Source organism: Pollachius pollachius (genome assembly GCF_949987615.1).
Source record: "Pollachius pollachius genome assembly, chromosome: 20".
NCBI lineage: Eukaryota > Metazoa > Chordata > Actinopteri > Gadiformes > Gadidae > Pollachius > Pollachius pollachius.
Genome location: NC_136953.1, coordinates 15,768,966 through 15,796,909, shown reverse-complemented (window position 1 = coordinate 15,796,909; position 27,944 = coordinate 15,768,966). Strand labels below are relative to the sequence as shown.

At 52.6% G+C, this 27,944-nt stretch overlaps 1 protein-coding gene across 2 annotated transcripts; it reads left to right on the top strand.

Moving 5' to 3' along the window:
- dhx15 (DEAH (Asp-Glu-Ala-His) box helicase 15) lies at nucleotides 1–27,944 on the top strand. Of its 2 annotated transcripts, none has more exons than XM_079757955.1 (14): nucleotides 1–175; nucleotides 1,281–1,581; nucleotides 2,632–2,825; nucleotides 3,241–3,400; nucleotides 5,896–6,114; nucleotides 11,135–11,302; nucleotides 16,544–16,630; nucleotides 17,120–17,269; nucleotides 17,663–17,771; nucleotides 20,379–20,570; nucleotides 22,955–23,077; nucleotides 23,768–23,958; nucleotides 26,294–26,463; nucleotides 27,220–27,944. In XM_079757955.1, the coding sequence occupies exons 1-14, from the start codon at nucleotides 168–170 to the stop codon at nucleotides 27,335–27,337; spliced, it is 2,190 nt and encodes a 729-aa protein (XP_079614081.1). In that variant the 5' UTR covers nucleotides 1–167; the 3' UTR covers nucleotides 27,338–27,944. The 2 variants fall into 2 exon arrangements, with proteins under 2 accessions (XP_079614081.1, XP_079614080.1); XM_079757954.1 differs by lacking the exon at nucleotides 1–175 and adding an exon at nucleotides 209–348.

Below are 27,944 nucleotides of genomic sequence, written 5' to 3'. Positions count from 1 at the left end.
ACCGCGCACCGCATCCTCAGGCGGCGCACTTAACCCGGACGCGGCTTTTCCTCTCACAGCATGACCTGAGACGCCGACAGTTTCCCCATGTCCAGCGCGTGTTAGCGTCCTAACGTTGAATAGCAGTTCGTTTTTTCCGTCGGCGGTTATTTCGTATTTGGATCATAATGATGAGGTAAGCGCTTCCGGTCGCCATCTTCCCGGGTGTTTAGACCCGTGCGGCGTCGCGTCCAAACCGGCCTTTTTATTTCACTGTTTCGGGACATAAGCGAGGGTCAGGATGTCCAAGCGACATCGTTTAGACCTGGGGGATGACGGTTCTGGTAGAAAGAGGCCGTCCTCCGACGGGTACGTAAAGGATAGAGCGGGTTTCTAACGGCTTGATTTGTTGTTGTTGTGCCGGAGCTAACCGCTAACTAGCCTAGCGTGCTAACGCTAATGATGGTGTATTTGAGCTCTGTGATGTCTGGCCCGGGGATGATTCCTCTGAATATTGGTAGAGTGTGGTTAACTAAAGATATACAGCTGTGTGGATCAGCAGTGTGGTGGATAGTCACGTTTTAAACGTTAAATGACGTGTTGATGTGTAACCTGGGCCACACGTGGATGCTCGCTAGCTAGCTTGCTTGTGCTAATCTCATGGCTGGAGCTGAAACCAAAGCTAACATCGCGAGTCCTCAAATCTTAATTTAAGTTTAAACCCACGATCTGAAGTCACGTCGGTGCGTGATATCACCGCACGTAAACATCATTTATCGAGGTGGTCCTCCTTGGACCCAACCTGTCAATCAATCAAGGCTCTCGGGCCTCTGATGTGATGAGCACCTGTCAACGTTTGATCAGTGGGATGATTGATCCGAATAAAAACCCAGCGACAATGCAACCTCCACATGAATTAGAAGTGTAACACAACACGTGTTTGGTTGTATGAGCCAGCGAGGATTGACCTTGGGGCTTACTGTGTGTGTGTGTGTGTGTTGCAAAAAAAACAACCAACCGAATGCTCACCCAAATGTTGATTCTTCCTAGGATTTCAAAACCAGTGCTCCTCAAATTTCCCCCTATTGTGCATATTCACGAATAAAAAGTGTCATCACGGACATTACTATCTCGTTGTCGATGACTAGTTTATGATTTCAGTGTAGGCATTGCTGGCCATATCTCGTTAGGGGTGTCCCATTTCATATGTCTTATGCACAGGTACCTCATGACATATCGGGTCATTGTGGACATCCTGTCGTGCTGCTCACTCCGTCTCATCTCTCCCCTCCCCTCCTCAGACGCGACAGAGACCGGGACCGTGATGAGCGCTCCAGGGGCGACCGAGACAGAGACCGCGAGAGGGACGTGAGGCCCATGATCGCCCCGGGCGGCTGCGGCGTGGCCCTGCTGAAGCAGCAGATGTCCCAGCAGCAGATCAACCCCTTCACCAACCTGCCGCACACGCCGCGCTTCTACGACATCCTGAAGAAGCGGCTGCAGCTCCCCGTCTGGGAGTACAAGGAGACGTTCAACGACATCCTGGTCCGACACCAGAGCTTCGTGCTGGTGGGGGAGACCGGCTCCGGCAAGACCACCCAGGTGAGCGCCCCTGGCCTGAGCCACACGCACAGGGCACACACACACACTGGGCACACACACTGGGCACACGCACTGGGCACACGCACTGGGCACACGCACTGGGCACACATACACGCGTGTATGTACAAGTAAACACACGTATACACACACACATGTACACACACACGTACGCACATGGAGCACACACGCGTGGGCCCAATCCCACCCCTTACCCCTCCCCCCACATTTCTAGGACCCAATGCGCTTCACAAAAGAAAAAATAAAGTAAAAGGGCTCAGAAAAACAAAACAAAACAAACAAGGATTCGTGACAGCTGCCAAATCAGCTGCCAAAAAAGCTGCCGGCTTTTCCTCAAAGCCCTCCCTTTAAAGTGTGGTCCTTTTGGAAGCTTCATTTCTAGGGCTACATAGCCCTCTTGGCCCTAGCCCTTAACCGAAAAGAGAATTGGGACAGCCCTACCCCTACAAAAACAAGGGGAAGAGGTAAGGGGTGGAAATGGGATTGGGCCGTGTTCTGTGGTCAGCAGTGAATGTTTAACATATACCTCCAGGTGATTATGACATTCGCTTAACGTGGTTCATGAAAAAGCATTTCCTGTTTAGAATTGATGTCATGCGTGTGCAAAGTCCTGTACGTTGCGTCACACCAGCATGGCAATCTGAATAACGCTGCGTCTGTTTGCTTAAGGTCTGGGAAGAGGGAATTGAACTCTATGGCTAAAGTTTGAAACAAAGCCATTCTCCCAGCTTGGCCGCCATTTGAGGTCCAAAAACTTTTAGCGCTTATTTTTTGATAACGGACGTAGGCTGATTCATACCATTGTAATATTAATCCTATTACCACCTGCACTGTCACCACTGCCACCTAAACTACCACCACAACCACCACCACATGCACCATCTTACTTGGTATCTGCTCATGCACAAGTCTGTAACAGACTAAGAGAGGGCCCTACTCTCCACTCTGTTCGATTCTGGACCGTGACCCTCCAGACCCATGGGCGTCTGTTCACCACCAGCCCCGCTTTGAACACGTCTCCTGCTTGTACAGATCCCCCAGTGGTGTGTGGACATGGTACGCTCCACGCCAGGCCCTAAGAGGGCCGTGGCCTGCACCCAGCCCAGGAGGGTGGCTGCCATGAGCGTGGCCCAGCGGGTGGCCGACGAGATGGACATCATGCTGGGGCAGGAGGTCGGCTACTCCATCAGGTTTGAGGACTGCAGCTCGGCCAAGACGTTGCTCAAGTAAGTCACTGCGCCGGGCGCTCGCGCACAACTGTACGGTTTCAATTATGTCCGGGTCAAATGTTTCCTTCATAAAAAATGTCCTCAAGTCTCTCAACTGCTACAAAAAGCAAAGTATTTCCCAATGTGTATTTTGTAGAATTGGAAAAGCTGACAAAGAATTAACTACCGTTGTACACCTAATAATAATAATGCTAAAACATTGTTTTATAAAGCCCTTTTCTAAGTACTCAGACACTTTGCAGAGTGAACACAAAATACAATTATATAATAAGAAGGTTTGTTAAAAAAAAAAAAAAAAGGAGGAAGGGGCGAGAGGGGAAGGAGGTTATGTGGTGAAGGTGGTCTTGTAATGGGTTACCTTCTGCTTCGCTCCGGGGTCTCCCCCCCCTGACCTGTACCCCTCGGCGTGCAGGTACATGACAGACGGCATGCTGCTCCGCGAGGCCATGAACGACCCCCTGCTGGAGCGCTACGGCGTCATCATCCTGGACGAGGCCCACGAGCGTACGCTCGCCACGGACATCCTCATGGGCGTGCTGAAGGAGGTGGTCCGGCAGAGGGCCGACCTGAAGGTAAGACCCCCCCCCCCCCCCCCACCCAGCCTATCCGTTTCGTAGCGAGAGGCGGGTCCGAGGTGGGGCTGGGGGTGACACATGCCCCCCCCACAACTTACTTCTTACTAGGATTTAAAAACCAGTGCTCTACACATTTCCATTTTGTGCATATTCACGAATAAAAAGTGTCATCAGGGACATGACTGTCTTTCTTGTCGATGCATAGTTTATGATTTCAGTGTTGGTCACAAGTCTGCCATTATAATCCCGATGGACCCCATGTCGATTGGCCCAGCTTCTGCTCTGTTCCTATGATGCGAGTGTTTCTTTAACTCTGAGTAAACACTGAGTGTTCCCCGCCTGCGATTGGACCTCAGCCTCCCCCCACAACAACCCAAGGCCAGCCGAGCTTAGGACACGGCGTGAGGGAGGGGGGAGTCTAGGAGATAAGCAGGAAGCCCCCACTGGTGGGGGGGGGGGGGGTCTTCCTGCTTGGAATGCCCCGAGATCAAAACTGAAAGTGGAATGTAAAGAAGTAAAGTGCTGGTGTGTGGTTGTCTATCTAAAGAATCACGCATTTCAAATTGAAAGATCTGCCGTTGAAAGGTGTGAGTAGCTTTGCCTGGACACCGCAGGGACAACGCAACGGCCCATTACAAGAAATGTGCAACAAAAAGGGTGAGGGTTAGCTCACCAGTAACTCTTTTTGTTTCATGGTCCCTGTTCCTGATCACCTTTTGAAAACAATGTTTCTGAATACAATATTAGGCAAATGGTGTTGGCCGCTATCAAGGAGAATTCGATTAACGTCTCTTCTCATGGATGGTCATAAACGTTGCGTTTCTTTGCGCCTTCAGTCTGATGTCCAACACGGGTGTGGTACGATATCGTAGCGCAGTGCTATTTAATCAGAGCGTTGCGTTGCAGAGAACATGCGGCTGGATGGTTGATGATACACGGCACTATGCAGATCACACGGTGATGATGGATGGTCTCCACACGCTAATGTACGAATACACGCAACGAACAGGCCCCACGCGGCGGCGAACGAGAGACTCCACTGGAGGACGGCTCCCTCGCACGATAACCCATTTGGCCCCAACGGTTCATGTGTACATTTTGTGCTGACGTGCGTTGTTTTGTAGACAGACTACCTGCGCCCCCCTTAGGTGAGGCCTCTTCAAAGCGTCGGACACGACAGGTAGAGGGAAGGGGGGCTGTACGGTGGCGACGTGCCGGCTGCGTGCGAGAGCCTAGAAGCAGACGCAGGTTTAATAGGCAGAGCGCGCTAGGTGTGATTCTGGTGGAACGGACGGGGTAATGGTGGGTTGTTTGTCGGCGTGGAATCAAAAGTTGGACGGTTTTGTTTGTGGGACAATTAAACAAGGTCTAGGTTAGGGGGAAGCGATCCCTCCTCTCCTTCTCCCACCCATCCATCCACTCATCACATTCCCCCCCCCCCCCCCCCCCGTCTCCTTCAGCCTCACCCCCATCCGAATTTGAAAGTTTAATTTGCCTTGATTAAGCGCAATTAGGAAGTGTTGCAGAGTGTAAAGTGAAATGTCGAGACGATGGACCCTGAAAACGTTTGAGGGGGAGGGGGGGGGGGCAGCGGACGAGAGCAGAATGTTTGTTTTGAATAGATTCGGGACAAGCGCAGTGTGGGTCATGGATCGGGGGCTTCAACGCTGTAGTGATGCAATAAAACCCACTGGTATCGCTGTGCTTGGCTTCACGTTTAGCCCGTGGCCCATCATTTTCACATTTGCGCACGCACTGCGCGGCGACGCCAGCCAGCGAGAATAATCGGCAGTGAAATTGCGTCCTTGTATCTTAATTTGCAGACAAAGAAACGCTAAATGGATATTCACTCGGATACACGGCTTCGGATTGCCTTACATCTCGATTTTCTGCCTTCCCCCCTCGTTTCTCATCTTCCATCTCGCCCCGTCCTCAACAAACACGTGGGAAAAACTAGAGATGTTCCAATACCATTTTTCTTTTCTTTCCCGATTCCTGAACTTGAGTATCAGCCGATACAGAGTATATACTGATGCAGCATCTAGCATTGTAACTACTAACAGCACTTGTTGTTATTGAAGGGTTCTCTATGATGACAGCAATAAGTAGTCGGTTCACTTGCCGTCGACAATCTTTTCTTTCAGAACTAGAGACTAATCTATAATTATTAAAATAAATTTGTATGCTTCTAGTTAAGGCTGAGTGTCCGTCTTTTTCCGACTTGGTAGCTCAAACGCACGGAGGCCAGAGGTGACGCGTTCTGACCCTCCCTCCGAGCGTTAACGAGTGCAGCAATGCAGCAACACCGTGGTGTTGGTGATGTTCTCTGCCTGCGTAGTAAAGGAGCTAGTCACGTGATGGTACCGTACCAGCGTACCCAACCATACCCGATACTGCATTTAAGGCAGTATCAGGGGAATATCGGACACCGGTACCGGTGTCAAAAAACCCAGAACAACAACCGCTTGACTTTGTGTCTCTGCCCCCCCCAGGTCATTGTCATGAGCGCCACGCTGGACGCGGGGAAGTTCCAGGTGTACTTCGACAGCTGCCCTCTGCTGACCATCCCCGGACGCACCCACCCCGTGGAGATCTTCTACACCCCCGAGCCGGAGAGAGACTACCTGGAGGCGGCCATCCGCACCGTGGTCCAGATCCACATGTGTGAGGAGGAAGAGGGCGACGTGCTGCTCTTCCTCACCGGACAAGAGGTGCGCTTCTCTTCCCCCCCCCCCCCCGATTTTCGAAACGGCTTGTAAGGCTAATCACATTCACACCTGGTGGCATAATATGTCCCCTTTAATACAAATGTTACCGGGATCGGGGTAAGGCCAAAATTGATTTCTGTTGCTTGTTGCACCATAAATAATGAAGTACGCTGGAAGGCCTGCCCTACAAGTTATTTTCTGCAGATGTAAAAAGACAAGTTTGCTGTTCAGATCAAACTGAACAACATCATCAGATCATGATTTGAAATGTCTTTTTCTTCTGACTATTACATTTTGACGCCAAAATGATCATTCCCAATAAACAGTGAACCAAATCGAGATATCTTTCCAAAATAACGGTGAATATATATTTCAAACATACCGCATGATTCCGCCCTAGTCTTCATCATCCTATCTATTTGAACTCCACATTGTTCCTGGCCAACCCTTCCTCTGAGCGGCGTGGTGGGGGTGCTGGGACCGCTCCGCCCTGCGTTCTGTTTGGATACACGGCGGTAGATCTGTAGGGGGAGGGGGGCACCCAGGACCTGGGATTGGAAGTCTCGCGGGTCGGCATGGCGGTGCATTTTTAAACCCTCATCCCGACGCCAGAGACCCGGGTGCACCTCTCCTTTCCCAGGTGCAGCTCTCGCCGTGCACGGCGTGTTGGCCTGTCTCGAGGCTTTTCATCTTATTCTCGTTCCCCGACTGTTCGACAGTCGTTGCCGGTAGCAGGGCTTCCTTCTGCTCCTCTGCTACCTGGCCAGCTCTGAAAACATTGCCCCGGCGCTTTGTTTGCATTTCGTTGGCCCCCGTCCCCGACCGCCTGAATGGGACAGCTGGATAGGACAGAAATAAATGTATGAGCTGGGTGGGTGGAGCTGCTTTAACATGGGGCACAGCGATTCACCTATACTAGGCACGCAGACAGACACACGCACACAGACACACACAGACACCCACGCACAGACACACGCACGCACGCACGCACACACACGGACACACACAGACACACACACAGACACACACAGACACCCACACGCACAGAAACACGCTCTGACACACGCACAGGCAGTCACACAGACGCACATACACTCACACACCATAGTGAGGTCGGTACCAGTGGTCCGAGTTTCAGAGATGTATAATGCATGCGTCGATGTGTGCCCGTTTGGAAACCACTAGGATTCGCTGTAGGTGGGGGGGAGGGGGGCAGGTTTGACGGACAAGACGCGACCCACTTTCTGCCCCCTGCACTGACCCCCCGCAAATTAAGTCCTTTATTATTATATATATATAATTTTTTTCCATTCCTGCAAATGTTGTCCACTGATGCGTAATGGAGGGCAAGGTTCACGCCCGAAGTGATGAATTCAGTCTCAGTCGGCGACGCACCAAGAACCAGCCGTCCACACACACACACACACACACAAGTCTTCCAGTCTCCCCAATCATCATGGGCAGGGCTGGGATGGCGTGGGGAAAACCCCATAGTGTTTGTATTCAGCGTTGTCACATTGCCAAAATATGGAATTCAAAGTTGAGTAATGACGACACTCTGATAACGACGTAGGAAGATGTAATGCATCGGAAATGCATAGAAAGTGTGCTTTGAAAGACTGAAGGTACTTTTGCCGATTTTAAGAATAATTCTCCTGCTCATAGTTGAGAAAGGAACACAGGCGCTGCCTCTGTTTGCAGCAAACACTAATTAACAATTCTCACTTAAAAATAGATTGCCTTTTACTTTTGGGTGCTTTCATTAAAAGCTGTTAGCAGGCTAATGACGCCTTCTTTCAAGCCTCTGCTGATTTACACCACTCTGTTCCCCGCTTTTACACTCCCAACTATTCACACCCTGGAGCAAATCACTAATGTCGATCCACAAAGTGCATCTCGCACACTCGCTCTCTCTCTCTCCCGGCGTTGCATACACATTATAAGACAAAAGGATGATCTGGAAATGCTAATATAGCGTCTGCACCCAATCCGCTGTTCAATCTCAGGAGCTACAACCTCGAGTTAACAGCGATCGCTTATGTTACAATATAATTGCCTACGCTGTCTTGATATCTGCCTTTTTTTTTCCTGTGCGTTTTGTGAGTTTCTGCTAGTGTGAACGGTCACGTTCACGACCAGCAGGGAACCGGGGGGGCCAAAGTGATTGGCCCGTCCCCTGGTGCTTAAACAAGGGCGAGGGGAAACTGAATCACAGGCAGAATATTAACTGGAACCGGTTTATGTGGTGGCCTGAGAGGTGGGGTCGAGGTCTGATTTGATCGTGTTTTCTTTGCTCAATATCTAATCACCGTTGTTTGATTGGTGTGAATTGAAGCGGTTTAGTTTTGTCAACCAATACAATATATAATATCCATACAGGCTTTATTCAAACCTCTGTGGGTATTTTAAGATTTGGGGTCAAGACCAGGTTCTTACCAGGACCACTTGAAATGATGTGGAGTCACTAGGGCCTAGTGAGGACAGTTCTATGGACTGACTGGAATGATGATGTTCGGCGTACTCTGTAAGGAAAGTGTAAGGATTAAGATGCTGTTCTCACTGACCAGTGTAACAATACTGCTTTATTTGATGCCCGAAATGCGTACGATACTAAAAACACTCCTGTGGTGAGGAAGACGAGGGTGATGATATAATTGTTTGACAGTCGCTGAGAACTAACCGATAACCTTAACCGCTACACGTCTATCTACCGATTGATGGACGACAAAAGGGCTTTGTCGGTACATTGTGCAAGTCGTTAGGTTGTCGTTGCGTTACTTGAGATTTCAGGAGTAATGAATATCAAGACAGGGTTTTTATTGAAAAAGAAAGGCATCCCTTCTCCGTGTTCCCATCCCATAGCGACGGCCTGTGTATTAGCAGTGATTATTGGTCTGTCATCGCCTGTGCACCTACGTCTGCCGATGCAGGGCGATAGATGACCGGCTCTTTACTGGAGGGATGATGCCACGGTGGGCAATGTGTTTTCAATGGCCCCCCTTCCAGCAGACACTGATTGATTCCTTCGTTGTCGTCGTTTACTTTCTCCCGTTGTTGTTGGACTGTAACAGACATTTTAGCCTTTTTTTTTCCTTACCGAAGAATATATATATTTTACACAAGTATATTAGATGCTTTTATCAAATCTCTCATGTAAACAGCCCATTCCCCCCCCTCCTCCACTGAGCTCTGAACTGATGCGCTGAACCGATGCGCCCTCCCCCAGTGAGTTCATTAACACCCTCCTAATTGGGTTAAAGCAGTAACCCATACAAAACAAAAGTCCTCACCTCCATCACATCTGTCGAGCGACGACACCGATCCTCACAGCCTCACCCCCATCAACCAATCAGAGACCCACAGCGCTGGCCGCCTGGCGGGTGGCTGCAGACAAGCGCCTCGTTGCATGGCGTCTGCGTCGGGGGGGGGGGCGAGGTGCTACCCGGAGACCCCTGGGCTTTCAGCGATCACCCGTGGCAGGTTGTGTCTCTGGCCCGTTGCCCATGTCCCCCCCCTCCTCATGGGATTGGACAGCCAGTTTGCCCGCGGTACTTTGGCAAAGAGGCTCATTTTTCATGGCAGCTGCTGCATCCAGCGGCCTGATGGGCTATTAATACCCCGGCTAATTTTACCAATCCATTCAGATTTACTCTCCTCCACTTGTCAATGTGTTGATTAAGAGGCACATGGCCGTCCACGCGGCTCCGGCAGTAACGCGCAGCCACACGAGGACGAGCGTGGCCGGGGGAGACTGCCGGCACACCAGAGGGCGAACTGAACTGAAAAGAAAGAAGCCCAGAGTCGTCTCGCGCGTCTCCAGTGCGTCGTCTTGTGGTTGGCTGTATAAATGCGTTGTCACTCACTTGCACGAGTAAATGTTCAGTAGGCTTACAAAGGTGTTTGTTGTAGGCAGATCACATCTAACGTACACTTTAAGCATGCGTGCGTGTAAAGGTGTGCTGTACAAGCTGTTGTTTTTGAATCCGAGGCCTTTGCCTGAATCGACAGCCACGTGGCCTGAGTTACCAGTGCACCGTGACATCATGGGGCCTTACGATGACGCCGCAGTCCCCCCACCCGCCTGCAGGTGGTGCTACAGCACAGGCTGTGGCTCGGACGCCTGCCTTGATGAGGACAAATGTGTTCAGTTTAGTGGATGAAGCCACAGTAGAACGGTACTGACAGCGGTTGAGACTTAAACTGAAATATATATTTATATATACGATTTTCTTTGTTTTTGATTCCCTTTCTTGTGTTTTTCTGAGGCGGTGTTTGTGATGGCGTAAGCCTGTCAATAATACGACTTTGCTATCCATATTGCGGTTGGGTTTGCGGTCGCGGTATTGATTGATGGATGGATGGGCGGCGGACACTTGATTTGTTTTCATTGGGACGAGGTGGGGCCATCGGAGTGGACCCTGTCCGTCTGTCTGTCCTTCTGTCTGTCTGCCAGCCCACTGGGTCCACAACATTGGGCTTCACTAAACTGATCTGCCACGATTTGCTGCCGGTTCTGCATCAATGCTGCAGTCTCATCTAGCATTCTCGGTACAATGCTGCACTGTGGAATAATGATGTGTGTGTGTGTGTGTGTGTGTGTGTGTGTGTGTGTGAGAGTGAGTGTGAGTGTGCGTGTGGGGGTGGGAGAGCGAGTTTATGCGTCCATGTTTTCCATGATTGCTGCATTTGACAACAGAGCCATGGGGAGCTAGGCGTAGCACACCGCATTCCGCTTTTAATTTCCGCCATCAGCCGGAGCGATGGGCCGAACCAATGTACTGTAGCTGGGAGGCGTCGTATCCCTCGGCGACCACATCCTCACACATCCTACCTTCACCCCCCCCCCGCCCTTTGAAGAAAGAAAGGATAACGAACAAACACTGGGCGCACTTTTGTCCCTCGCCTGATGTTTTTTCGTTTCTTGCTTCGGTCTTCACGTCCTGCCTCTTCCTCTTCTGCGCGTACCTCTTGTTGTCCATCGTCTTCCTCCTCACCCTCTTCTCCTCTCCCCTCTGTTCCCCAGGAGATCGACGAGGCCTGCAAGCGCATCAAGCGCGAGGTGGACGACCTGGGCGGAGACGTGGGCGACATCAAGATCATCCCGCTCTACTCCACGCTGCCGCCGCAGCAGCAGCAGCGCATCTTCGAGCCCCCGCCCCCCCGAAAGGCCAGCGGGGCCATCGGACGAAAGGTGCGTGGTCCCGACCCCTTCGCTCAGCCCGTGTTCGTTCGTAGTAGTCCGATTTCTCGTTGAGCGTGCGTTCGGCCCTCGGAGGCCGAGTCCGATCTCTGGCTGAGGTTGTTCGGTCGTCGGAGTCCGATCTCACGCTGAGTGAGGGATCGGACTCCTAAGGCAGAACGCGCGCTCAGTGAGAGATCGCTCTTAGGAGTCATCACTTTAGGACTTCCTTAAGGAAGAGGCTGATGGGCGCCACATGGTGGGCGGGTCGAGGGGAATGAGGGAGAGAGAGCAGGGGAGACACGCGAAGGAACCCAACGTTCCTATTTACCAGACACAGTCACTGCATCCGCGGGATTTGGCGCAGAGCTGACTCACGCGGCATATGCTGCTATTGTCAGCGTGCGATTCTCTGCTCTAAATTCAAACCGGGGTATTACTCACGCCCCCCGAGTTGGAGGAAAGTACCGCAGTCGCACTCTCCTTTTTTTTTTTTTTTGTTGTGTTTTTCTCTCCGCGCACACAAACACATGCGCGTACATACGCACGCTATGTGAAAAGCACACTCCGTCCAGAGGGCTTATGCAGTGCCCTTTCTCTGTGCCCAAACAAACCTCTCATTATCATCTCACAGTCGATGCCTCAAAACGTTACGGACAGGCTGACACCATTTCTTTTTTTTTTTTTCCTCCAACATGTCCTGACACTTTAGTTTGAAACTGACTTGTCAAGAAGAAGGAAGGAAAAGAAAAAAACATGACTACAAACAAAAGCCGGCTGCTGCTGCTGCAGCAGCAGCTTCTGGGCGTCCTCTCTCCTGGCCAGTGATCTGACGGAGCCGCGGAACTCATCTCTGCCATTAAATTAGCAAACACTGGCCCTGGGCATCTTGACGATGTGGAGGGAGGGAGGGAGAGAGGGGGAGAGTGAGAGACGAGGGGGTGAGATTTAAAGCCTGAGTCATTGCAGCTACTGGCGGGCTGATCTAGTTTTAGATGGGATTACCGGGGAGTCACTCGCAGCCTTTTGGGAGTTTGTCTAATGTTTACTGAATCACTTGTGCAATGTCCGAGAGCCGTTAGGAAGAGGATGTGAATTCAACGCTTCTACCGACCCCCTTCTGTTCAGGCGTCGAAGCCGCTACGTGTGCGTTGGTGAGCGTGCATTTAAAGGAGGCCTCAGTGAGTCGCTTGTGGTGTGATTAATGCCAATTCTTTGCCCAAAATCCTCCAGTCTCCCCTGTTGACTCGAACGGTGGAGCACAGGGTCCGATCTGAATATCTCTGTTCCCAGAGAGGGCACCGGCAGAGCTCCATAGAAAGGAGTTGGAAAAACAAAGAAGTCTTCTTGATTCATCTGTTGGGAAGCGAATAATTCCCGCTGTTTGAGATAGGTGATGGCAAAATCCTTATTCAACCGTGGTGGTTGAGCAAGAGCCCTTGTGAGCCGTAGAGTCTGTGCCGTCGAAAGACTGCTGCGATGCCAGTACTATTTGTCCGTCGTTCTGGTATCGCCAGCGGAAAACGCCATTGAAGAACCACTAAACCCAAAAACCTGTCTCCTCGCGGATTGCTTTCTGCAGCTCTTAGGACGGCAGTGCGGGGGACATTGACAGGTACCCCTCCCCTCTTGTCCCAGGAGCATTCCAAATTAGCCCAGCAGTGGCATCCCAAGCCGGCGCCGCTGTGATGGGAAGTGAGTTTGCTCCAGTACATTGGGCTTAACCGGTGTCCAAGTCACGGCCTGGATTGTGGGGCAATGTGTCGACCCAGGCAGGCTTGAGTAGAGAGGTGTGTGGTGGATTCCAGGGCTGCTGCCATGCATGCTAATGACCGCATTAAGCAATCCCTTGATTAGCATAACATGTTAGCTTGTCATCTCTCCGTTTTCTCCAGGACCCTCTCTTTCTGTAATTCCTCCTTTTTTAAAGTGTTTTAATCGTCTGAACCACAATTCGGTAATTACCGAAAAAAGACTATAATCCTTCTTAACCAGCCCGAAGCGTCACAGATCAGCCCCGCGTTGTTGTGGTGCTAGGTTTGCTTTGAAACGTGCTCTCGCTTTTGGAGGCGTTCGGATCCGGTTCTCGCCCCGATCCATTGAAATGAGCCGACTAGTTCTTAAGCTAGATTCCCCTCAAGCGTTTGCTTTGGTTTTGTCTGTTTCACCAATTTGGGCGGAAGCACTATTCATGAACCCATTCCCCCTCCCCCTCCAGCGAATCAGGCCAAGGTCCGCTCATGTCCTATCCCCCCCTTAAGAACCCAGAAGTGATGCGCGTCAACGCCGCCCGGCCCACGTTACCTTGGAGAGGGAGGGGAGAGGAGTGAGTAGCAGCACTGAGAGGCCCTTACCGGGCTCCAGTGTACGCCCTTGGAATCGATACTCCCTGGAGAGTTTCCTCCTACGCCACCGTGCCTCCTGAAACAGGAGAGGGGCCCGTGGGTTTCAGGTCCACCGGGACATGGATCCCCCCACACACACACACACACCACCCTACCTCTACCATGGAGATGGCTGACTTTGATTGGCGACGAAGAGTGAAGAAGATGGTCGACGTCACCTGGCGGCTCGGTGCGTCCTTTTCTTGGCCGCGCTCTGTCCTTCCAGACCGTGATTGTCCGGCTCATTGACTTTGCGGAGATGGGACATTTCTCTGCACCTGTCGAGTATATCTGGAAACGCAAAGAAAAAAAGTAACAAAAGAGAATCCTGGCCCGGGCTGGAGCTTTTTAATGGACTTCTCTGTGTCGACTTTTTATAATTTCCCTGCCGATATCGGCGCTGGGTAAGTGTCTATAATTTAACTAGCTACCGCTAGTCTTATAACTGAAGAAACTGCGGGCTGGTAGTGTTCTGATCCAGGGCTGCGTTTTATCCATTCGTTTATCTTTTATTATAGTTCTTGGAGTGATTCAGATTCACTGTTTTGGCAGCTCATGCGCGAGCTCGGACGTCCACAGCACAGGGTGTCTTCGCCTCGGCTTTGTTTGCCCGGACATTGGGGAGGCAGCTCCCAGCCACCAGGGCAGGCAGGCCGGGCGCTTTGTTCACGAGTCGCTGTAGCGTCGGACCACCGAAAAAAGAGTCCAAAGGGTTTTCTCCGGCCACTTGGTTTCCACGGTTACGTAAGACGAGGCTGCCTCCCCCCCCCCCCCCCCCCCCGCCGACAGCGTTTTTTTTTCCCGTTTCCCTCCCCTCCCCCTCTTCCTTCTGCTTGTGTATGACCGTGAGTGAGACGGACAGCAAAGACGGATGCATAGACGGACAGAGAGATGTACACACAGACTGCCAGACGGGAGGCACACACACCCAGCACAGAAAGACAGAGTCTGACAGTGAGACGGACAGAAAGGGACACATAAAAGAAAAAGGCAAGAGAGACTAGTGAGACACGGATGAGAAAGGGATGGCGAGGGAGAGATGCGGACACAGTGAAGGGATGGCGAGGGGGAGAGAGATGGACACAGTGAAGGGAGAGAGGGAGACACGAAAAACTGAAGTAAGAGAGGGGGAGAGAGACATGGAAACAGTGAAGAGGGGAAAGCGAGAGACGGATACACAGCGAAGGGAGAGAGAGAGAGACACAGTGAGAGAATGAACCATAGGGTGTTGTGACTCATTTTGATTTCTCTGCTCTTATTCAGCTGTCATCCTCGTAGACAGGCTCGCTATAGGGGATAATTGTAATGGAAAAAGACCCCGGAGAACTGGGAGCTGAGCTGGCTACATAGCTATCCTCCCCCCCCCCTCCCCCATGCCTCTCTTCGCATCGGCCTCGCAGCCCGACCACCATTTAATTTAACTCACGCACCATCCCACTTTTCTCTTTCTGCGGCCTGACCCCTCTGCTTTGATCAGCTCTCATACAAGCCCTGACAGTTGAGGAATTGCAACGCAAACCCCCCCCACCCCCAGCCCCGCCATGTGATCCCAGCTCAACCCCCGCTCCTCAAAGATCTGCATCGCGCCGTGTTTCCGCTCCACAGTGTTGGTAATGGATCTTTCTTTATTCAGAAGTAAGGATGAATCACAAGGGAAGAGGGAAAGGGGCGGTTTGGTCGTCCCCTCTTAACGTTGACATAAATCCCTGAGTCCACCACCACCACCGCCGCCCACTGTGACTCATCGGGGAACATCGCAGACGCAAACAAACGCAGCTTTTATTTATTTGATTCATTTGGGGCAAACTCTCCACCCACCTTCTTAACCGCTACGCTGCCTGCCTCCTCGGTTTCTTTTTGGGCGTTTGTCTGAAGGAGGGGTAGGCGTGTGTGATATCTGAAACAGTTTCGGGGGGGTGGGGGGTTCGGCTCACTACATCCTGCGCGTGAGTCACCCCCCTTGTGCCCACCAACAGCGAAAAGACCCCCCCCGCCCCAAATGTCCCTCCTTCCGCTGAAATGAGTCTTCCCGTACCGTTACACAACGTTATTCCCCACGCATTACCGTGGGTACATATTCTTCTTACTTTAGGTTTGCCAGGTTTTCCCATTTCTCCAGGACTTATACCCAAGAGTTTCTTCCAACCAAGCAGAAAGACTTGTAGCTCTGTTTCTACCGTCCTTACAAGGCAAGATGGGCAGAGGAGCCCTTGAGCAAACCCCCGGAACAAAAGAGCAGCCGTAATGCGTTGCGACGGACGCTGAGCTGCATCGCGGCGGTCGTCGCCGCACGCTGACGGCTCGCCGGCCCGCGTTGTGTGTGTGTGTGTGTGTGTTGTTTTGGGCCTCCCCTGCTCGGTCGCATTAGACGCCATGCAGCGCCGAGGCATCGGCACCCAAACCACACAGCCACTGGCCCGCTGCTGCGAACGCACAACTCAAGTCGTGTGTCTCTGGGTTGTTAGCGTGGCGAACACAACCCCGTAGCGCGGCTGTCATGTCCCCCGTTTCCTGGCGGGCGTCGCCTGCCGTAGTAATTCCGTTGCCAAATGTACTATTCCCGTTTTATCGGTTTCATCCTGTTTCAAACATTATTTCTGGTTGTTTGTTTGTTCTCTTTTCAATGTGTATTAGGTAAAGGGAAGAAAAGTGTATGTTAAGATAATCACAATGTACCGTTTTTAAGGTTCTGGCTGCAGTAGGTGCATTCAAACGGCTCACCTCAACCCAACACCGTCTGTTATTTCTATCTCCTCCGTCCACCAGCCCTTTGGCGGTGTTGGGCGTAGTGGGGCTAGAAGCCCTCTGATCCCCCCCCCCCTGCGGTGCTCTCCACCTCACCCCCCGCTGTTCTCCCCGTCTCCTACAGGTGGTGGTGTCGACCAACATCGCCGAGACCTCCCTGACCATCGACGGCGTGGTGTTTGTAATTGATCCCGGCTTTGCCAAGCAAAAGGTTAGCCCCCCCACTTCGCCTGACCCCACCCCCACACACCCCCGACCCCCTCACCTCCACCCGGTCTTATCTCCCCCCGATCATCTGCTTCTGTGGCCTGGGAACCCCAAGATAAACACGGCGACGCGCGGGGAGGGAGGAAGAGATGGAGGGGCCGCTTATTTATTTATTCCACTCACATTTCTGCAGCCAAGTTTTGTGTGTGTGTGTGTGTATGTGGCCATGTTTATTTCCTATAACCCGCACAAATGTCTGACACGGTTTACATTTCTTGCGGATTTCATTCACGTTAACCAGTCAACAGCTGGCAATTACCGGCCACGGCTACACACACACCATACACACACACACGCACAACAAATTCTAATTCCATCTCATTTCCTCCTGTGTGACAGCCTGGAGTGCTGCCGTACAGCAGCCTGCGCGGCTAATGTCCATTTGATTCCAGTTTCACATGTCTTGCGTCCTCCTCCTCCTCCACCTGCCCAGGTGTACAACCCCCGTATCCGGGTGGAGTCTCTCCTGGTGACGGCCATCAGCAAGGCCTCGGCCCAGCAGCGGGCCGGCCGCGCCGGGAGGACCCGGCCGGGGAAGTGCTTCCGTCTCTACACGGAGAAGGCCTACAAGACGGAGATGCAGGTCGGTGCCAGGTTTATTTTTATTTGTATTTTTCTCAAGTTCGTCTTTTTGCCCAAAACGGCAGAATTCGTCTTTTCTTTGGGTTCCCTACCCCCCTCGAGGACATGGTTGACTCTGGTTTCTGCGATATTTCCAAGTCTCTGTTTTTGTCGTAGTTATTCGAGCCCGAGCGATATATCGTGTGCCGATATCAGCCTATCACAGATAAATCTAAAATCCCGTATCAGTTGGGCTCTAATAGTAATAGTGTCTCGCCACATTGTGACTAATGAACAAGGCTGTGGCCATCATGGTTCTAAGCACTGCGTGGGTAAACGGAGACCCTTTTCTTCTTTCAATGGCTCTTCGGTTGCTCTGACTGATTCAGTTCTGCTCTTCCTCTCCGTAACCCAGGACAACACATACCCCGAGATCCTGCGGTCGAACCTGGGCTCGGTGGTCCTGCAGCTCAAGAAGCTGGGTATCGACGACCTGGTGCACTTTGACTTCATGGATCCACCAGGTTGGTTTGGGTTTTGCTTGTTTTGTATTTTCCACCTCCGCCGCGTGAGAGAGACGCCGCTCGCTTGGAGTCCCCAGACTTCTGCGTTTCCACATGAAGAAGGAAAAAGGGTTGAATCTTTGTCTTGTCGGCGGGAGAAAAAACAAAACACACACACTTCCCTATCCATTAACGTCGTCTGTTGTATCAAATGAATGCCGTGTACTGGGGGAAGCGGCTGTGAAATCGCACAATCCCTTTGGTTAAGCTGTACTCTGATGTGTAATATCAAATCTGGGTCGGCTGTGTCACTTGGGAGCTCGGCGCGGAGGGGGGGGGGGGGGGGGGAGAGAAAAACAACGCAAGCAGAGATAAAACAATCTTGGCACATATCAAATAGCGCGGACCGAATCTTTGGGAATTAGGCAGGGCTCCTCGGGAAGGAGATATGTGCCTCGTCTATGTGTTGCTCTGCAGTTTTTATGAGGCTACATCACCAGAGCGGGCTCGGTTTCCCCTGGTCGCAGGACCGGCGGTTAGTCAGGGGAGAGTACAATGGCACGGCTTGGCTTTTACATCTCCAACTTGGCTCGGTACACAGCTTAAAAAAAAACCACTTCCCTGAAGACTCCCGCTACCACACTGGGCTCCAGGATGGAACCCATCCCCTACTGCCCCCCCACCCGTCTTTCTTTCTTTCTTAGCCCTAACCTCCACCCCCCCCCACAGTTGCTCTTGCGCTGTAATATAGTTTTCATCTCACCGCCGAGATTAAACCCATCTCTCCCCATCCACCGTGGCGAACGCCATTTTGAGAATGAAATTGGTTACATCAATAGGTCCGCTATCACCTCTGCTAGTGCCTTCCCTTTATATTCCTCCAGTGAAACGTGACTGACCCCCAACCCCACCCTCCCACCTGCCCCACCTTTCACAAAAAAAAAACGCACCCCGGCACGGCTCAACTCACCCACTCACCAACCAGCTTACCCCCTTCCCTTATTTATCCACTTGGAGCGACCCCCCCACTTCCAGGCAGCGAGCACAGCAGCCTAGGGTTCAGGCTTCAAAGCCGTTTTACGGGTGTGTGTGATGCCGACCCCCCCCACCCCACTCACCACTACCTTCCACCCACATCAAGACCCTGGTATCGATGAGTGGTAAAAGGGGATTGACTGAGAGGGACGGCGGTTAAGAAGGGGGACAGACAGCAGTTGCGGGATCGAGCCCCGGGCAGCCATGCACAATCGTTTTGTTTGCGTGATTTCAGAGGTCGTCGATGCTCAGGTACACTGAACCAGGTTGGTTGATTCGTCCCTATTGTAGCTTTCATTTAAAACCCTGGAAACCATCAACGATCCTGTAGTAGATCTCGACGATCTTTATGAATGGATGTCACATTTAAATTTAGGGTATTTGACAGATGCCTTTATCCAAAGCGGCTCACATGGTCCGTACACAAATTAACACACGGACGGCGGAGTCAACCATGCAAGGCGACAGCCAGCTCGTCGGGAGCAGTCAGGGTGAGGTGTCTCCTCCACACTCAGCTAGGAGGAGTCGGGGATCGAACTAGCAACCTTCCGGTTACACGTCAGCCCTGGGCTAAGTCACCCCCTTTTTAGGGAAAAAACGCCTGCTTACGTGATATCCAAGTGTCGGCACTGATTTAGTGGGGACACGTGGCTGTACTGTTTGTCTTGTCCCAAAATAAATCTAGCAATTTACAAGAGGGGTGGGGGGGGTTCATTTGTTGTGTGACATTCTCGCCGAAGTGCTCTTCAAAGCCAACGCGACGCAATGGGCATTTTAGCCTTTTCCTCCCATCGATTGCGTCCGCTGGTTTAATACATCGGGTTCTGGTGCGTCGCGGCGGTGGTCAATAGCTGGCCTCTGATGAGGGCCATCGCGTATAGATCGGGTTTCCACCGCGTCACCTGTACTTGTAAATCAGACGGACCCGTTCGTGACGAGCAACGCGGCTCTGTTTGTGTGTGTGTGTGTGTGGGGGTGGGGGGGGTGGGAGAAGTTAGCCTGATGCCTCCGATCGATAAGAAAAGACCTACCTGTTGTTATGAAACGGGGGAATTACTTGAGAAATCAAAACAAAGGAAGCAGAGTGGCCGAGCTCCCGGTTGCATTTGAGTTAGCGTGCGACTGGTCACGAGACGTGTGCGCTCGGTAGCTGAAGGTCAATAACTGCACCTCCAGAGATGAGAGAGAAATTGTATAACCAGACGGCACAGGGGGGCCGGGTGGCGGGGGCCTTTAGTACAAATTCCCCGCCGCCCCTCCATAGTAATTGCATTAGCTACCCTGGATCGCCTTATCCACCCTCATCCAACTCTCCCCCCTTCATCCAGCCCTCCCCTCTCCCTCATCCATCCCCCCCCCCTCCAATCAAGCCCTCCCCTCTCATCCAGTCGTCCCACCTCCAGTCCCCCCCCCCCCCATCCATTCCTCTCCTCCTCATCCGACCCTCCCCCCTCCCCCACTCCACGTAGATAAAACCACCCTACTCCCTTCCAAAATCCATTTCCACGTATTTATTATCTTCGTCCCTTGCACCGTGTTGATTTCCACCAATCCACTCTGACTGATGACCCCCTCCTCCTCCTGTCCCCCCAGCCCCGGAGACCCTGATGCGGGCGCTGGAGCTTCTCAACTACCTGGCGGCGCTAAACGACGACGGAGACCTGACGGAACTGGGCTCCATGATGGCCGAGTTCCCCCTGGACCCCCAGCTGGCCAAGATGGTGATCGCCAGCTGCGAGTTCAACTGCTCCAACGAGATCCTCTCCATCACCGCCATGCTGTCAGGTAACGCCCCAGGGCTGGCTGCCTCCTCCTCCTCCTCCTCCTCGCCCCCCCCTCCCCCCCCGGGCTCCGTGGTCCGAGTAAAGGCCCCCTACTGGCCGTCCAGGACCTCCACTCGCCCCCACGGAGGCCAGGCCAGAGCGGGGTGTTAGGCAGAGACTCCCCTGTCCTCTGTGATAATCTCAGACTAACAGTATGCCAACAATGTCAAGCCTGGCCTATTTGAATGGGCCAGTTTTTTAAATTTATTTTAGCTGTAGAAATTTCATTTGAATTAAGGGTCTGATGTGTTGACTGTTGCTTTGGGGGTTTTCGTTTTGGTACAAAAGTGTTTTTTTTTTAACAAGGAATTGTATTGATGCCGTGATCACACGATGCTCTCACGTAGCATTGCTGCTATGGACCTGACTGGTGACGCCGCGCAAGTACCACGGCCCACTTTGACCACGCTGCCTGATGAATCACAGCGTGCCTCCATGTAATGGATCTCATTCGGGTTCCTCTGTCAACGTATTCTCCATTCGTGGTTGTTTATGAGCGGCGTGTGTTGTGTGTAGCGCGTGATGGTGACCGCTAACGCTGGCTGGGTCTGGGACCGCCGCCAGAGAGAGGAGAGGAGAGGGGGGGGCTGGGTCATGGGGGCTGCCGCCTCCGCCTGACGGCGTTCCCGGCTGTAGTACAGCCCTGTAGCTAACCGTGGACCTTACACACATGGACGTACATGGAAAGGGCTTTAGGCTTTCGACGGCCGCCATATTGGAGAGGTCAAGATTCTTTCAATTTAATTATGTTGGTGTAGCCCTTGATCCCAGGTTCAGTCTCAAAGTGCTTAACAGGCCGTTCACTTATGACCCCCCCCCCCCTGACCCTAGCCCCCCAGAGGGCAAGAAGAAACACCCTTAATAAGCAAGGAAGAAACCCTTGAAAAGAAAGGAAGAGTGAGTTGTTTTTTATATTTGTATTTTATATATTTTATCAAAGATGTATACAATATAATTTTCATTGAATATAAAAAGGAGTCATTGAAGCCGGTCTAAACGTTAGTTACAGAGCTGAAAAACCGCAGCTTCCCTGTGGACTTTGCTCCAAAACGTCGGCTCGAAGCATGCCTCACGGCTTGCATCACGTGCTAATCAGTATCAGCACGGTAGCCTTGCGTTCGGTGCATCCGGCATCTGTAGGCTGGTGTGAGGCGTGGCTGGGGACCGGGGTGTGTGGACCGATGTGTAAGGAGGCAGGGCTGATGCATTGGGAGGGGTGGACAGATGTATAGTGTGTTGTAGTTCCTCTGCGTTTGACGTTTGGCTCGATAGCTCACGGTGGTTGCCTTCGCTCGCCGCTGGCTTTGTCTTCATCAGTCTGACTGGATCCTAACCACACTCTATATCTCAGCGTTTCTCCCCGGCCTGCCATGGTGATGAGGTGTGGCTGTGTGTGTTTGGGTTCCTTCCCGGTCTGTGTATGTACGCAGAGCCCTGGCCCCTTATCAAGTCAAGTTCTTTTTATTGTCAAATGCACAACAAAGCAGGCAAAGCAGTCATAGCTGGAAATGATTTTCTTGTGTCCAAAACTCTCCTTAACGATGCAATAATATAAAATAATAGTAAAAATAAATAGAATGGAATAATGAAGGCGACGAGCGACATAGGAATCCAGACGGTGTTTGAATACACTTTTGGCGTGCTTCTTTAAAATGTCCTCGAAGCCGTACATGGAAGACACTTATTTCTCTGCAGGGGAGCCTTGGAGGGTACTTTTATGCTTTTGGACATCTTTGTGCTGCAGCACGATCTGCATAGGTTTACTCCTTGGCTTGTCAGAGCAAGTATCCTTCTCCCTGCATTCATATTTGTTCAAAGCTGCAGATGGTGATTAGAAGTGGCTTAATGGTGGAATTAAGAGTGTTGATAGTTGTGCAAACGCCCTTTTACATTGTCTACAAACTAGCTTTCCTTTCGCAGACGCCAAACGCGCATCTCAGATTAGAAGGCACCTCCTAGAGACACAGCCGCGGGATAAGTGATACCTTCTCTTGTCTGCTGCTGTTATAAGACGGAGTGCGTGCTACACTCGTCCCACGGCCACCTTAGCCCTCCTCGCGAGAGCGAGGTGCCGTCCACGCACTCTGGACGTCCGTCCGTCCGTCCGTCGCCCCCCCCCCCCCCCCCCCCCCCCCCCTCCCTCACTCTCCCACCTCTCTCTCTCTCGGGTGGCGGCCCGGCCCCGGGCGCTGTGTGCGGAGGGGTGGGGCGGGTGGGTGCGGGACCCTGCGAGGGACCTGTGAGCCTCTCTGCTAGTCCCAGAGAGGCGTTGTGTTGCTCCATGCGGGAACTGCTTAACTCACGCCCGCGGGCGGCCGTGTTGGGGCCCACACCAACCCTGTTTAGTCCCACAGTGCTTCGTGCGCCCCACCGAGGCCCGCAAGGCGGCGGATGAGTCCAAGATGCGCTTCGCCCACATCGACGGGGACCACCTGACGCTGCTCAACGTCTACCACGCCTTCAAGCAGAGTAGGTCCAACACTCGCACAGGCGCTGACACTCTCACACCCTCGCACACGCTGAGACACACACACTCGCTGAGACACTCACACCCTCGCACACGCTGAGACACACACACTCGCTGAGACACTCACACTCGCTGAGACACTCACTCACTCACTGAGACACTCCCTCACTCACTGAGACACTCCCTCACTCACTGAGACACTCACTCACTCACTCACTGAGACACTCACTCACTCACTGAGACACTCACTCACTCACTGAGACACTCACTCACTCACTGAGACACTCACTCACTCACTGAGACACTCACTCACTCACTGAGACACTCACTCACTCACTGAGACACTCACTCACTCACTGAGACACTCACTTACACACTGACTCACTCAGACGCTCACTGACTCACTTGCTCACACACTGACTCACTCGCTCACACACTGACTCGCTCACACACTGCCTCACTCAGACACTCACTGACTCACTCGCTCACACACTGACTCACTCGCTCACACACTGACTCACTCGCTCACACACTGATTCACTCGCTCACACACTGCCTCACTCAGACACCCACTCACTCTGAGGTAACCAGAAGTACATTTTCATGGGAAACGTCCGCTCATTGTTTGGTCCATACCTCGGCCCTGCCCTCCTCGTGGTTCTCCCCTTAACCGTTACCTCTGCCCCCCCCAGACCACGAGTCGACCCAGTGGTGCTACGACAACTTTGTGAACTACCGCTCGCTGATGTCGGCGGACAACGTGCGGCAGCAGCTGTCCCGCATCATGGACCGCTTCAGCCTGCCGCGCCGCAGCACCGAGTTCACCAGCCGGGACTACTATATCAACATCCGCCGCGCCCTGGTCACCGGCTTCTTCATGCAGGTCAGTGGAGGGGCGGGGCCTGGGGGAGGGGGCGGGGCCTGGTCACCGGCTTCTTCATGCAGGTCAGTGGAGGGGCGGGGCCTGGGGGAGGGGGCGGGGCCTGGTCACCGGCTTCTTCATGCAGGTCAGTGGAGGGGCGGGGCCTGGGGGAGGGGGTGGGGCCTGGTCACCGGCTTCTTCATGCAGGTCAGTGTAGGGGCGGGGCCTGGGGGAGGGGGCGGGGCCTGGTCACCGGCTTCTTCATGCAGGTCAGTGGAGGGGGCGGGGCCTGGGGGAGGGGGCGGGGCCTGGTCACCGGCTTCTTCATGCAGGTTGGTTGGGGGGGTGGGGCCTGGAGACAGGCACAAGGCCGAGCCAATGGGCTGTCCCAGTTTCTCGAGTGATTTTTTTTTTCTGTTTGTTTTTCTTTGTAGGGGGCGGGTTTTTGGAAAGGATTAAGTTGTTGGTACGTCTCATCGCTGGTTGATTGATTGGAATATACGTCCGTTTTGTTTCTATCTTTTTTATGATCTTCCTGTTTTGTGTGGATCTTCTGGATGTCACGGTTTTGATGTGTTTTTGGGGGTTAGGGGAAGATAAAGGCCTCACCGTGGCTACAAATCCTAGTGGGTCTTTGGAAGAATCCCAGATCAGAAGACGGATGCCGTAGTTCCTTTCGTCAACAGCGCTGGGGGTTTTCGCTTACCAACCCTCTCCCAGTGATGCTGTGTAGTCACCGCGTTGATTAATGGACCTAAATCATTTGCAGCGGACTGGGAAGCAACGTAAATAACAACAGCGGATTAAAGTGTGCGCAAACATGGGCATTTTGATTTAAACACACACCACCGAATTAAGTTAATTTACTCACCGCACTGGGAAACAAATGGCATTTTCGCTGGGGCTCCGTTGCCGCGGTTACCAGAGAAAAGGGGGGGGGGGGGCGCCTGACAAGTTGAGTTACGACATTAATATTTAAATATTTGTCAACATTAACCTTTATGGGGGAGACAAATTTGCGGCCCCGTGTTCAAGTTTGCGGGGCGTTGGGAGTTTGTGTCTTTGTTTGAAAAGGTCTTTATTGAGACTGATTGGCCGGGCTAATCACAGCAGCCTCACCGGTCGCTGCAAAGCACAGCCCCTCGCTCTCTTTCTCGCTCTCTCTCTCTCTCTCCGGCAGCTCTGAAAGCAGCCCGGTCTGCTTGGCCTTAAATGCACTGATGTGTATATTCTGTTCCCTGCTTGTTTGTTTAGCGTCGGATTGTTTGGCTTAGCTGTAATTAAAAATCTGTGCGTGTAAAGTGAGAGTGCAAGATGTGAGGGAATGGCTGTTGCCTGTGTCGTCTGAGCGTGGAGGATCTCCCCATAGCAGACAAACGATGGAACAGACGCTCAGTGAGGACCGAGGCACCAAGACTGGGCTTAGGATCATTATTTTACTGCAGCTTCGCTATTGAGCACGGACGAGATCCACTGAGCTCAACCCTACCTCAGATACTAGCCTCCTCCGTCACACCCTAGCCTCCTACCTCAGACCCTAGCCTCCTACCTCAGACCCTAGCCTCCTCCGTCAGACCCTAGCCTCCTACCTCAGACCCTAGCCTCCTACCTCAGACCCTAGCCTTCTACCTCAGATACTAGCCTCCTCCGTCACACCCTAGCCTCCTACCTCAGACCCTAGCCTCCTACCTCAGACCCTAGCCTCCTCCGTCAGACCCTAGCCTCCTCTGTCAGACCCTAGCCTCCTACCTCAGACCCTAGCCTCCTACCTCAGACCCTAGCCTTCTACCTCAGATACTAGCCTCCTCCGTCACACCCTAGCCTCCTACCTCAGACCCTAGCCTCCTACCTCAGACCCTAGCCTCCTCCGTCAGACCCTAGCCTCCTCCGTCACACCCTAGCCTCCTACCTCAGACCCTAGCCTCCTCCGTCACACCCTAGCCTCCTCCGTCACACCCTAGCCTCCTCCGTCACACCCTAGCCTCCTCCGTCACACCCTAGCCTCCTACCTCAGACCCTAGCCTCCTCTGTCACACCCTAACCTCCTACCTCAGACCCTAACCTCCTACCTCAGACCCTAGCCTCCTACCTCAGACCCTAGCCTCCTACCTCGGACCCTAGCCTCCTACCTCGGACCCTAGCCTCCTACCTCAGACCCTAGCCTCCTCCGTCACACCCTAGCCTCCTACCTCAGACCCTAGCCTCCTTCCTGGTCCTCTTCGGACCGCTGAGCTCTTCTTCCCAACATTTCTTCTGGACGTTTCGGTTCCCCAAAGCAGCCTCCTCCGTTGTCAGCTCAGTGCTGCTGGTGTCCTGATCCTTGAGTCTCCGCCCTCTCTCCCCCCTCCCTGCTCAGATCGCCCACCTGGAGCGCACGGGCCACTACCTGACGGTGAAGGACAACCAGGTGGTGCAGCTGCACCCCTCCACCGTGCTGGACCACAAGCCCGAGTGGGTGCTCTACAACGAGTTTGTGCTGACCACCAAGAACTACATCCGCACCTGCACCGACATCAAGCCAGAGTGGTGCGTCTCACACACCCACAACACAAGCACACACATTCACTCACTCACTCAGACTCTCACTGTCTCACTCAGACTCTCACTGTCTCACTCAGACTCTCACTGTCTCACTCAGACTCTCACTGTCTCACTCAGACTCTCACTGTCTCACTCAGACTCTCACTGTCTCACTCAGACTCTCACTGTCTCACTCAGACTCTCACTGTCTCACTCAGACTCTCACTGTCTCACTCAGACTCTCACTCAGACTTTCACTGTCTCACTCAGACTCTCACTGTCTCACTCAGACTCTCACTCAGACTCTCACTGTCTCACTCAGACTCTAACTGTCTCACGCAGACTCTTACTGTCTCACTCAGACTCTTACTGTCTCACTCAGACTTTCACTGTCTCACTCAGACTCTCACTGTCTCACACAGACTCTCACTGTCTCACTCAGACTCTCACTGTCTCACTCAGACTCTCACTGTCTCACTCAGACTCTCACTGTCTCACTCAGACTCTCACTGTCTCACTCAGACTCTCACTCAGACTCTCACTGTCTCACTCAGACTCACTCAGACTCTCACTGTCTCACTCAGACTCTCACTGTCTCACTCAGACTCTCACTGTCTCACTCAGACTCTCACTGTCTCACTCAGACTCTCACTGCCTCACTCAGACTCTCACTCACCCAAACACACACTCACAAAGACTCTCCCACCCTCCCTCACTCCTCCATTCAATGACTCCCTCTCTGACTCCCTGTGTCTCCCCCAGGCTGGTGAAGGTGGCCCCCCAGTACTACGAGATGGGGAACTTCCCCCAGTGTGAGGCCAAGAGGCAGCTGGAGCGCATCGTGGCCAAACTCTCCACCAAAGAGTACACCCAGTACTGAGCGACTCCACCACCAGTACCACCACCAGTACCACCACCACCACCACCACCACAACAGTCGTTCCTGCAACAGCTGTACAAAACGAACACCAGAAGTCTTCTTCTGAGCACTGTTTTATTTAATTAGCGGTTATTCCTTTGTTTCCCGTCTCCTCTCCGCGCGGTGTGACATGTGGTGTCACAACGGTCGATTCGTGTTTTTTATTTCTCCCCCCCCCCCCAAATCCCTCTTGGTTTCTTCCCAGCTACCCTGGAGTTTCAACATGCGCGCATTTTTTAATAAACCCCGGAGAAAAAAAGTGTTCTAGTGGTTGCAAGTGATGGGCCTGTCGCAGAGTTTCTGTCACAGCATTGCCAAGGATCAACATTCCTCAAGAGAAATGCTAATGTGTTCAACGATCCCCAGTTAAACATCGTCTGTGGCAGCGGCTTCCTACTGCGCCCCTCTGCTTAAAGAACTGCTCAACGCTATTAATCTGAGCTCCCGGTTCCGTTGGACGGAAGTGTATTTTGATTGTAGGGATAAGGAATATTTTCTTGTGTCAAGGAGACTTTCGGAAGAGTGCACTGATGGTTCAAGTTTCATGTCAACTGTTCAAAATAATAAA